This window comes from Daktulosphaira vitifoliae, unplaced genomic scaffold (assembly GCF_025091365.1).
Source record: "Daktulosphaira vitifoliae isolate Bord-2020 unplaced genomic scaffold, ASM2509136v1 Scaffold_1, whole genome shotgun sequence".
Classification (NCBI taxonomy): Eukaryota; Metazoa; Arthropoda; class Insecta; order Hemiptera; family Phylloxeridae; genus Daktulosphaira; species Daktulosphaira vitifoliae.
In genome coordinates, this window is record NW_026099572.1 from 71,390,409 (window position 1) to 71,402,933 (window position 12,525).

The 12,525-nt window shown below is 22.8% G+C and overlaps 2 protein-coding genes across 7 annotated transcripts; one reads left to right on the forward strand and one right to left on the reverse strand.

The window, feature by feature from the left end:
* Positions 1-430: 430 nt before the first annotated feature.
* Positions 431-4,084, forward strand: LOC126907729 (protein phosphatase methylesterase 1). Of its 3 annotated transcripts, XM_050689294.1 has the most exons (10): positions 431-799; positions 997-1,051; positions 1,115-1,307; positions 1,630-1,739; positions 1,810-2,058; positions 2,358-2,423; positions 2,640-2,784; positions 2,843-3,020; positions 3,515-3,647; positions 3,751-4,084. In XM_050689294.1, the coding sequence occupies exons 3-10, from the start codon at positions 1,206-1,208 to the stop codon at positions 3,767-3,769; spliced, it is 1,002 nt and encodes a 333-aa protein (XP_050545251.1). In that variant the 5' UTR covers positions 431-799; positions 997-1,051; positions 1,115-1,205; the 3' UTR covers positions 3,770-4,084. The 3 variants fall into 3 exon arrangements, with proteins under 3 accessions (XP_050545251.1, XP_050545232.1, XP_050545243.1); XM_050689275.1 differs by lacking the exon at positions 431-799 and having other exon boundaries at positions 807-1,051; XM_050689286.1 differs by lacking the exon at positions 431-799 and having other exon boundaries at positions 809-1,051; positions 1,115-1,295.
* On the reverse strand, positions 3,753-11,831 carry LOC126907717 (calcium uptake protein 3, mitochondrial). Of its 4 annotated transcripts, XM_050689218.1 has the most exons (11): positions 11,610-11,831; positions 11,397-11,541; positions 10,591-10,749; positions 10,142-10,224; positions 6,957-7,022; positions 5,572-5,661; positions 5,025-5,224; positions 4,838-4,966; positions 4,609-4,778; positions 4,240-4,397; positions 3,753-4,166 (listed from the first exon to the last, which is right to left on the reverse strand). In XM_050689218.1, the coding sequence occupies exons 1-11, from the start codon at positions 11,814-11,816 to the stop codon at positions 4,089-4,091; spliced, it is 1,485 nt and encodes a 494-aa protein (XP_050545175.1). In that variant the 5' UTR covers positions 11,817-11,831; the 3' UTR covers positions 3,753-4,088. The 4 variants fall into 4 exon arrangements, with proteins under 4 accessions (XP_050545175.1, XP_050545183.1, XP_050545200.1 ...); XM_050689226.1 differs by lacking the exon at positions 5,572-5,661; XM_050689243.1 differs by lacking the exons at positions 11,397-11,541; positions 11,610-11,831 and adding an exon at positions 10,823-10,845.
* Positions 11,832-12,525: the final 694 nt, after the last annotated feature.

Genomic DNA, 12,525 nt, shown 5'->3' on the forward strand with positions numbered 1-12,525 from the left:
AATTAATAATTTAAAGTTAAGGTTGAAGATGATGATTGAGTGCTGCTACTTTAACCATTAGACATATAATTTCTTCTTTCGCCAAGTTGTGAAAATGTTAATAACATTAAAATAGAAAAATATTTTAAACGTTTTAAATCTTATAAAATAATAAGAAATTTTATATTTCCTGCCCTGGTAAACACTATAGATATAAATTGCTATAAACGTTAGACATAATAATAAACAGTATCAATGCATTCAAATTAAGTTAATTAAGTTAATATATTCAAATAATATTTATAACTTTTTTAGTTTTATCTCTGCTTTCTATTCTAAAGTATAATATAATAATAATAAAAGTTTTTCAACAAAATTTACAGGAATTTTTTGAAAAATATATTACCCGGAAATACCTTAAACGCACAAAATAAACACAAGCAAGATTAAAATTATTGCTGTATTCAAGATGGTTTTAAAGTCGTATCATTTTAATTATTTAAAATCGTACCTAGGCTTCAACAAGTCTGAATTCGTAATTGTTTGTTATCATATGGCAAAGAATAAATAAATTTCGACTCTAGATCTTTTGTTTCCTTCTCATCCAAAACATTTTTTTAGCTTTGCTATCCTCTAGAGGTTGTTATCATTGTTCATAAAAGTTAATGTTACAGTTGTGGATTTGTTTTTTAATCATAAGTTTTTTACCCAAATCTTCATTTAACCTGTGGTGGTTATTGAGTGTGAAGTAATAAAAATATCATGATGTAATAAAGATACCAAGATGTTAGAACGTTATCATAAAAATAATGATAACAAGGTAATCAAAGTTTTCTATAAGTCTTAATATTTGTCTATTATTTAATTTATGAATTACCTTAGTTGAACTGTAATTATATATTTAAACTGTTCAAACTATTTTTTATCATATAGTTAAAATTTTCTATTTAGTATAATTTTGATTTTTTTATTATGATTTTTTAACATTATAAACATCATTTGTCATGTCTCATATAGGCAAGTTTGGTTTATTAGGAGGAAACTTTAAAAAACCCCCTCAACGGAAAACAAGGTTACTATTAAATTAATTAAAAATTATACTTTCCATTTTTAAAATTGTATGTTTCAATTTTAGATTAAATCGCACAAATGAAGATCTTTCACCTATATCTTGGAATAAATATTTCGAAAACAGAAGAATTGTAGAAATTGATGGCAACAAATTTATGACATACTCTTTGGGCGAATCAAATTCAGTGTTAATTGTATTACTTCATGGTGGAGGATTTAATGCTTTAACATGGTCTCTTTTTGTGGTAAATATACGAGTAAATCTTTAGTTTGTTATGAATTATTTTTACTTTCCTCTCTTGTAAACTTTGCTAGTAGCAAAAAATAAAAATAAAAGTAAACTTATACATCTCAGAATATAAAGTAAAACTCCGGTCTTTGTGTACTAAGATGTGATAATATTTTTGACTATGTTATATGTAGAAATTTTATCATTTTTTCTTATTTTTAAATTTATTTGTAATTTATACTACATATAAAATTATATATTTATATATATAGTTTAACAGTAAACTACAAGTGTGTAGTTATACCCTGTTATTTAATATTTTGTTTATGTTTCTTCAATTATCATTTTAGACAAATTTGGAAAAGCAAGTAGATTGTCAAATACTAGCTATAGACCTCAGAGGTCATGGAAATACTTTTACAACTGATGATAGTGATTTATCGATGACATCTTTCACAAAGTACTGTTTTGTATAGTGTTAAGTTTTCATGTTTTACCTAACTAAATAACTTTGTTTTTTATTATTTTAGCGATGTTATAAATATTTTATCACAATTATATCAGGATCAGATGCCTTCAATAGTATTAATGGGTCATAGTTTAGGAGGTGCTATAGCAGTGAATGTAGCTTCAATGTCTGAATCAAAATTACCAATTATTGGATTGGTTGTAATTGATGTTGTTGAAGGTTCAGCTATGGAGTCTTTAGCAAGTATGCAAAGTTTCCTGAGGAGTCGACCAAAGTCTTTCAAAAGCATTAAAGATGCTATTTCATGGGGGTATGAATAACTTGATTTAATTAAAGTTTTTAACAAAAATGAATACTTTCAATTCTGTTTAGGTTGCATGCTAACTTTTATTATTTAATAATAATAATTATTCAATAGTTTTTAGTAAAAATTTGATCAATTTGTAATCTTGTCTTGTTGTTAAATTACTTTACATTCTTTAAAAAAATTCATTGTTTTCATTTGTTCATTAAAATATTCATTGTTTGTTTAAGATTTAAGTATAATATATTGTCAATCTAATTTAATAATTAATTAATTTATCTAATAATTAATTTTTATGTGAATAGGATGGGTAATGGGCATATAAAAAATGAAGAATCAGCTCGAGTTTCTATACCAGGACAAATAAAAAAGTAAGATGCATTGAATTATTTGATTGTAATATTATCAAATAGAAAAGCAAACATTTCAATTAATAAAACACTTTTAAAAAAACATTTTAAACAATTTATCTTTACTAAAGCTTTTTTATTTTAAAAATGAAATAGATAGTGTAGAATAAACAGAATTATTTCAGATTTCTCTCTGAAATATCTTGCTATTTAAATCAAATTTAATAACTATTTTAGTGTTATAACTGGCAAACTTGCATCAGAAGAATTTGAAGATCAAACAATTAATATCCAGGATGTGTCTGAATCAGATGAATCATCTCAATATACTACTATCCATTCTATAAATGAAGATGAAGTGTGCAATTTACCAACCTTTTCAGTAAATGTTAAATATTTATTTTCTCGTACTTTTTAATTAATTTGTTTTATTTTATTAGCCTCCAAGAGTTACAGATAATTATACATGGCGAATTGACTTATGTAAAACTGAGAAACATTGGTCTGGGTGGTTCCAAGGTTTATCAAAAAAATTTTTGACTATTCATGCTCAAAAGCTATTGTTATTAGCAAATATTGATAGAATGGATAAAGATTTAACTGTTGGGCAAATGCAAGGTATACAAGTAAATTTTAGTTTACATTTCTGTAATAATTCATCGTTTAAGATGCATCACCTGATATCTCACTTTAACATTATGTTATTTAAATTTTTATAGGGAATCATTTGATGAGCTAAAAACAAACATATATAAATAGCTACACTATAGATAGGATAAAAATATAAAAAATTAACCTGTAAACATTAGTTGTGAACAAAAAAAATGTTTTATATTCTCCCTCAAACATCGAGAAAAGCGAGATATAAGTTGTTGCATCTTAAGCACCAATTTCTAATTAGTTATTATTATTCAACATATTCAGTCAATATTCATTTTTAAAAAAAATATATTTAATTTATAAACACATGATCAACATGTAAATTTAAAAAAAATGTTTTTTTTATATTGCCTAAAAATAAATAAAAAGTTTAAAATGTTCAGTGTATCTTAAATTAAGAGTTTTAGATTTTAATCATCCTGAAAATATGTAGTAAAATTTAAATAATTTAGGTAAATTTGAAATGCAAGTATTAACTAGAGTTGGACATGCAGTTCAAGAAGATGATCCAGATAAAGTTGCCAGTATTTTGGCCAACTTCTTAGTGAGAAATAAATTTACCACACCAAAAGCAGATTTTGTTCGGTAAGTTAAGTTTCATAAATTTTAAAATATTTATAAAGTTTAACTATGTTAGCAAAAAATTACATTTATGGAGAATTATTTGTTTTATTTAATGTTATTTCAGAATTCTCCCAGGATGCTAAAATGCTGCAGTAAAATATTTATAGGTAGGTGAACTACACTAACAAGTAGCATTAAATTTGTTTAAAATTGTATTTATAAACTTTTTCATTGACACTAAAAAATTATTTAAAATAAATTGAAAAATTAAATTATTAGGTTAATATATTTTAATAGGATTAGAAAAAGCATGTTAAAAAGTTTAATAATAGATGTGAAAGAAATACATTTTTCGAATTATGATATAAAAAGTACATTTAAATAATTTAATTATTATTAACAGATAATAAACATTCAATTAATATAAAAATTAATAAATAGTTTTATATTCAATCTTATACTTCAGTTTTGATTTTTGATTTTTATTTCATTTTTTAAACATACTTTGAATGCATCCCATCCTTCATTTTTTGTGGAAGACTGAAAGAATAAATAGTAAAATTATAAATAGTTAATTGTATTAACTTAATATATAAACTGAAAACAATACTACTTTAAATCCTCTGTTCAATCTATCCCTCATAATTGCAATAAACTCTCTGTAACTTAGATGACCATCACCATCCTCATCAAAAATAGAAAAAACTGTGTCCACTAAATGTTCACTGAGATTTGTTCCGGTACATATTTTTACAGCTCTATGAAATTCATCTATGAAATAAAATTCAAGAATTTTAATATGGCTTTCTAAAATGATTTCTGTAGTTATTTTCAAGAAACTGATATATCAACTTTTGGATAATAACTACAGATATCAAGGATGTTATAGTAACTAGAATAAATAATTTTTAAATAGTTATAGCATATAAAAATAAAATTAATACAATTTAGGTATATTATATTAATATATAATTTAAATTACCTTTAGATATAGGATGATCCGCAAGAGTATACATTCGCATAGCAATAGTAAAATCCTCTAAATTATTTAAAAATTGACAGAAAACTTTAAATTCATCAAATGATATACCAGGTGGTATGTTTTTTTCTATTTTAATTCTTTCTAACAGTCGATCCAGATAAATATCACATCTAAAAATTATAAAATAATATGTAACAAGAATCAAAACTACAAAAATTACAACTATTACAAGTTGGTATCCAGATGAGTATATCTTAATAATATCTTGGCAAAATCCATTTCACTAATTGTACTTCCTCCTTTAGCAAATTGCTGAAATTCCATTTCAAGCACTTCTGTTTGTAAATTTTCCATGAATCTAAAATAATATATTAGTAATATTTTTACTCTATTCAATAATAAAATATTAATGGTACCTTTTAAAGTCATCATATAGTAAAACATTGTCACCTTTTTTCCCAAAAAAATGAGTTAATAACATTGTATCAACCATATGCTTTTTTTGAAGTCCTTGTGCATCATCAACAAAATCTTCTACATCAATTAGTGTGGAATCTAATTTCTGATTATTTAAACCATGCTTATCTTTCCATGATTGACTAAAAACTTTTTCCATCTATATTTTTAATACATAGTATTATATAATTTTAGCTAGGTTAATAATTTTAGGTTACATTATATTTTACTAATTGTTAAATAAAATGTTTGGATAACATTTTATTATTTGTTAGCGAAACTTCTATAAAAATTTAATGTATTCTAATGCTGTAATATAGAATAACTATTTATTAATACAGTATTATCAAACTTACAACTAAGCTATTTAATTCATGCAGCATATATTTTCTACCAAAACATTTAAGCAAAACTAATTCTATAAAAACTAGAAGTAGGCGAACTGTGAATAGATTAAAAACAAATTAAACTACAGTCAAGCAAAGTAAAACAATACAATTAACCGACCAAACTATCAGTGATTCGACTAATGCCATTAATATCTTCATCTGGATTTTTATACACGATCACCAGTTCTTTTGCAGGTAATTGAGATAGCTGTAAATCCATATTTCAAAAACTATATCCTTAAATTACCCACAACCATATATTGAAGTTAATTATTTAAAATTAATAACTTGGATAATAGGGTTACCATATTATTAAAATGCTATTATGTTAAAAAAAGAAAAACATTGCTCAAAGTATTTTGCATTGCAAAAATAAAATTATAAATTATGTTATTACAAACAATACAATAAGTATGAACATTTTTTTTTTATAAGAAATTTAATATAACTATTAAATAAGACTAATTAATGTTTTATTTCATATAACCACATTAATTCATTGAGACCTATAAAAAACTGATTTTACATTTATTAAATATTAGTTTTAACATATACATTGAGCTTGTTAACTGATTTTTAATAGTGTTGAAGTTTGGGAAAAATTGAAATAATTGGGAATAATATTTTTTGATTAAGCATATCTACGGTTGTGCTTATAATGTAAGCACTAACAATGAAATTTGCAAAATTTAAATATTTAGCTTGTATACTATATAAAAAAAATTAAAATAATGTGAAAAATACATTATAGGTTCTATTATAGATTAAAATTTGACAGTGACTTAGATCACTAACATAAAATATTTTAATACAATTGTTTATAAATTAAAATCAGAAATACTCAGGTAAATTTATTTTCTCATCTTAATAAATTGACTTTTTTTTGGGTAAGAGATGAAAAGTAAAAAAAAATTGTAAACAATTACCCCACCCTATCTTACTTACAACTAGTAAACTAAAATCTATTAGTAAATTAAAAGCTTCAATAAAGTTAATACTAATATTCAATAAATATATTTATTCTTGAATAGAATCCCAAAAACTTAAATATGTAATTTTTCAATTAGTTAATAAAGTAACAAATTGAGAATGGCTTAAATTTTGTAAAATTAAAAAACAACTTTCTTTTAAATAGTTAAAATATTATTAATTATTTATGTTTTAGTATAAAAATAATAAAGAAGTACTGTAAAAAGGAGAAAGCAAAGCAAAGTATTTTAAATTACATGAAAAAATTAACAAAAAATGCAATACTATCAATTTTTTAGGTATATTTAAAATAAATTTAGATGTAGTTATTAGAGCTGAACTCTATTTCAAATAGAACACCACAATGCATGCATTTAAAATTCTCAGCACACCAAATAGCAGACATTTAGTTTTAAATACACAACCAATTTTAGAATCACTTCTTAATGATGAAAACCCTATTATCCAGTTTTCATGGCTCCATAAAATTAATGACTTTTAAAATAATACTGATCATAATTCAAACTCACTCACAATTTCTTTAGCCTGTTTATTAAGATCTATTCTGATGGCTGGTTTACCAGCTAGTAGTCTTGTTATCTGATAAAACATAAATAACATAATAATTTTTCTATATGAACAAATTAAATTTGTGTAACATAATATACTAATATTTATTAAAATAATCTCACTCGTTTAATTGAATTTAAAAAACGATAGCACAGTGGGGTTGTGGAAAAGTATGGACATGGCATATTTGGGACAAGTATAGATGATACCTGACAGTAATTAAAATCACTATCATAAGAAACGCTTTAATGCAAATCTGTAGTGTTAAATTTAAAAAAATTGATGGATTATTCAAAAAGCAAAATGAACTCTTATTTCCTTATTTATATCTGGATTTGTAGTTCTCAGATTTAAAAGTATAATTTATGAATAAATATTTATTATAGCAATTAAATAGAGTACTAAATTAATATTTAATAATTTAGTATTGTAATTTTTATGAAGAAATTATAAAAAATTATAAAGTAATTTTTACTTTTATGGCAAACGTATATATATAAAAGTTAAAGGTCTTGGTGCAATACTTTTGAAAAAAAAAAATTGTTTTGTTACTTATAAATAAATTTATTGGTCTACAAGGAATTTTCATCAGAGACCAAAATTTACTTTTCTAAACCCATTTTTGCATCTAATTCAAATCTGCAATTAAAGTTTCACATATTGACTAAATAATAACAAAATTATATAATAATTCAATTATATAATAAAATTCAATTATAGTTATATTAATTTGAATTAATATTTATGTTTGATTATTATGTTATGTATGAATAATCAATAAATATATTATAATTAATTTAAACACCAAGAATTGCATGGAAATGCTTACTAAGACTTCTATTTAAATGATTTATTACAATAAAATGTTTTTATCAAAATTTTGAGTTTTCTTTATAAATTTACTGCAAATAGTAATTATATATTACATATCAATCTAAAAAATAGAATTTTTTTTCCACATAAAATTTTCTATTTATTATTGATATAAAATTCTAAACTTGCAAGTTGAGCTAAAATTGTGTTTAAAAGTTCAACATTTTTAAATTATAAACTTTTATAAAAATCAACTTTATTGTATTTTTTTGTTTTTGTGTTTATGTTTTTTAATTATTATTTTATGTGTTTCTAATTAGTAATAATCTCGAAAAAGAGGTGATAGAAAAAAACTAATTTCATACTTGAAATCAGCATAAAAATTTGATTTAGTAAAGTATATATTGGTATATAATTATTAAAAAATATTTTATTTTACTGATTTTAATTTTACTCTGTAACTTTATATAAAAACGAATTTTATACTCCTATTAATTTTGAGATATTTAATTAAAAGAAGTTTTTTTTAGTGGGCATTTTGTATAATACTGTAATTTTGAGATATTCGTCTGAATTTCTAAAATTAAAGGATTTTTTCCAATATTTGGGGATTATAAGTTCAACAAGATTAAAATTGTGTTCTTTTAACTTATTGGTCATTACAATTGGTTAGTGAGGGCTGAGGAAAATTAACGACAGACACAAAAATAAACCTTAAATACACCTTATTTAAGTATTTTAGAATAAAAAAAAAATTTGAACACAAAATAGCATTTTTTAACTACGGCAGCCATTTGCACATAGAAAATAAGTCGCCGGGACAAATTTTTTTTTTAATTTAAAAGATGTAACATAAGCTTTAATTTATCATTTATTTAAAGGACGCAATATTTCCAAAAAAAATTTTCAATTTTAGTTGAAAAATTTAAATTTTTGCGCAGAAGTAACTATTTTGAGTTCTACTAAGTACCTACTCCTTGTAGGTAGATAAAGGGTCAGAATGTCAAAAAAAATTAAAAGATAAATTCCTAAGGTTTCTATTTAAAAAAAATTATTTTGATTATTTGATTATTTTATGAATAAATTTGTTAATTTTTGAAAAAGTTATGGTTGTTTAAGAAAAAAATGTCGAAAATTCCTGATTTTTAAAATTGTAATTTTTTTGGAGTTTTTCCAATATCTTTAACTAGGTATGATTTTGATTTTTTGACGTATCGTTGATCAATCGAGTGTGAGCTGAGAAAAAGTGGCATCAGACAAAAAAAAACAAATAATAAAATTAATACCTCCTCAGCTTCGCATCAAAGCTAAAATATTTTTAAAAGGAATTATAATACTCTTAATTAGTCAAAACACTGTAACCTTAAAGTAAGTTCTAAAAAAAATTATACGTAAAATAATTTTAAGAAATCCTTTTTTGTGATTAAGTAAATTAATAAATAATGAAAATAATTTAAAAAAGGTTTAGAAATTATTTTATTTAATTTCTAAATTATTAATATAAAATAATACCCTAGACATGCAATTGTGTAATTTATAAAATTGTAACCATAATACATAAAAAACTAACAAACATTTAATAAAACCCAAAGATAAAGGTAAAACACGTGCAGTATATATCATGGAAATGAAATTCTATGCAAAAAGTAACGAAATTAGAATAATTCAAACTAATTATTTCAAAAACTATATTAATAAATGAAATAACTTAATATGAAAGTGAAAAATAATAATAATTCATTAAGCACACTAAATTCAATACAGCACATATTCACAAAAATTAAACAAATATCATTAAAATCTTAATATGTCATGTTTTATTTTATATGCTTTATAGAGTTTGCTACAGAAACAGGGTATTAATTAAGAGAAAGTAGTTTTTTTTTACACATTCTATGAATTGGACCACTCATCCATTACCTGAGAGATTATAACTCTAATTAATGAACTAATGTCTATTTTAGCTAAATAATGTCCTGTAACCAAGTCTTAAAACTGACATAAGAGAAACTCATAAAAATAAATGTGTAGCCTCAATTTATTATAAAATTCGTAAAAAAAAAAAAAAAAAAATTTTAATTATTATTTATCAAAATTATTAGGCTGTATAATAATCGGAGTAGTGCTAAGGAATATCTAAAAAGTTTTCAGCAACAGCTGAACGTAAGTAATATAAGTATAAAACCAAGTATAATATTTTTCGACATAATAAAATAATGATTTTTTGATGAGCGTATTTACTACTTCTGACATATTAAGAGTTTATATTTTATAAGAAAGTAATGAGTAACATTAAGTAACATGAACAATGGATTTTATTAATTTATTTATCTTACCACTAGAAATTCATTTTTATCTACTTTCTTATTACTATCTGTATCAAACATATTGAAAGCAATACGAAAACCACTTTGAGGTTCTAAAATGATATTAAATACTAATTACTAAACATAAAATTATATTATAATTTAAGAGAATTAGAAACTTTAATAATGTAATTTTGAAGTACAATTCAATTATTATTTTTTTAAGCTGATATGTCAATTTTAGTCATTATTTAGGAATACAAGAAAAAGTTATATATTATAACACAAATCAAAATTTTTCAAGTACAAAAAACAAACCTTCCTAATAAAATTGATTTGTAATTATTTTGTAACACATCAAAAAATTTATTTTATTATATATACAATAGAAAATATCAAAAGCCATTTTAATGACTTATCAACTTTTGGATATGGGCCATAGATTTTAACTATTAATATTAAAATTTTAACTCATTTACTTGTCAAAACTGATAGAAGAAATAAATATTCTGTGTATGATATAATTCCTTTATCTCGTAAAGTGCGAAAAAGTTGAGATGATCCTTTTTTAAGAGTAGGAATTTTATTTCTAATTTCTTCTAATTCATTTTCAGATAAAATGTGTCTTTTTAAACGGTCTATAAATAAAAAATATTATTTAATAATTAAATTTCAAGTAAAAAAATGTTAAAGACAAAAATATTATTTAACTCATGATCACAATTGGCTAAAGTGATATTTTAGAGCTAGACCTAGACAATGGGTTTCAAAATAACCAATCGAAAATAAAAAGTAAAAATTTTATTTTTTTCTTCATTTATGTTAATTTATGTTTAATTATTAATTAAACTAAATTTAAGTTATAAATCAGTCAGAAAAACTACTGTAAGATGAATAAATGTGAGTTATTATTTTCATATCTGAATAAAACTGTAACTCATTTAATTTTTATTATTCCCTGTTAACATGTCCTCATTCATGAGTATTAATAAATAACTTTAATTAATCAATAAATTAATTTTACATTATTTCCAGGTCAATAGAATAATTTTTCGGGTTTCAAGATTTTTATAGAGTAATTTTTAATACTTTAAAAGAAGAAAAAATATTTTTTACATTAAGAAAAATGTTGGTATAAAACACCACAGCTCACAGTAAATATAATTTAATAATGCAAAAAATTAATAAATTTATCAATATATTATTATATAAAATTAGTGTTAGTATAATTAAGTATAATTATTTCCAAAAAAAAATGTTTTATCTAAAATGTATGTTAACTTAACACGAGGTTGTTCATCAACAAACGATTCTAAAAAATCTTGAGGGGTCATGTAGATTTGTCCATCATATTCAACAGAGGCAAATTTTATAAAACGCTTTTCACGTCCTGATAAGTGTAACCCACTAAGATATTCATCATCTTCTCTCTAAATATTAAAGAAAATTCACTTTTATAAACGCAATGATATTCAAGTAAAATAGTATCAGGAATTACCTTTTTTTTTGTATGTGCAAAAACAGGATGATAAAAAGAAATTCCATAAAATGTAACAATGCTTAAAATTCCAACTCCTAAAATTCCGTAAGATCTCGACGAAAGTTTGCTTGAATAATTGTTTATACAAAAATTACGTTTTGGATAAGTTGTTTTATACATTTTGGTCAGTTTTAAATTACATCTTAACACTTTCAAAAAGATCATTATAAATATTAATATAATAAAGATTATAAATAAAACTAAAATTATAATATTCTAATACTGTAACTCTTCAAAGCTAAAAAAATGTTTATTAAAATATATTTATAATGAGTTAGACGTAAATAAAAGTTCATTTAATACAAAAAATGATAACACTATTGATATTTTTTCTTTTCTGATAAATCAAATATAAATATTTATAAAATAAATTATTATAGTTATGAAATTTTACCGTTAGATGGCGAATATAATATGAAAATATAGTACACGATTAAATTATTGATTTAAATTGGTTATTTATTCAAAAAAAGGGTATTATTATTAAATAATAGAAAATTACAGTTTTACGAAATCAATACAAATGTTGTTCTTTAAGTAAAATGGGATCTTATTGGTGGAAACTGGGGGGGGCTGATTTGTGTCTTGCNTCTTATTGGTGGAAACTGGGGGGGGCTGATTTGTGTCTTGCCGTATGCATTGAACATTCATATTATAACATTTAAGTGAACAATGACATGGCTAGTAATAGATTCTAAGGTGTTGGATCCTCCTTTTTAGACGTATCAATCAAGAGAAAAAAAATGTTAAAGTTCAAATATATTGCAACTCAAAACCATTTTAGCTTCGATGCGAAATTTCTTATTCGTATTAAAATTATTTTACTATATTTTAAGTTTTCGCTTCGATGCAAAGCCGAGAAGATATTTTTTTG

Excerpts from the sequence above, each read along its gene's own strand:
- LOC126907717 (XM_050689218.1), bottom strand. The coding sequence starts at position 11,816 with ATGATCTTTTTGAAAGTGTTAAGATGTAATTTAAAACTGACCAAAATG. Across the intron at positions 10,750-11,396 it reads TGTTGATGAACAACCTCGTG|ACCGTTTAAAAAGACACATT; the intron begins TTAAGTTAACAT and ends TTTTATTTATAG. Across the intron at positions 4,779-4,837 it reads ACTCATCTGGATACCAACTT|ATGTGATATTTATCTGGATC; the intron begins GTAATAGTTGTA and ends TATAATTTTTAG.
- LOC126907729 (XM_050689275.1), top strand. The coding sequence starts at position 984 with ATGTCTCATATAGGCAAGTTTGGTTTATTAGGAGGAAACTTTAAAAAA. Across the intron at positions 1,740-1,809 it reads TCGATGACATCTTTCACAAA|CGATGTTATAAATATTTTAT; the intron begins GTACTGTTTTGT and ends TTATTATTTTAG. Across the intron at positions 2,424-2,639 it reads ATACCAGGACAAATAAAAAA|TGTTATAACTGGCAAACTTG; the intron begins GTAAGATGCATT and ends TAACTATTTTAG.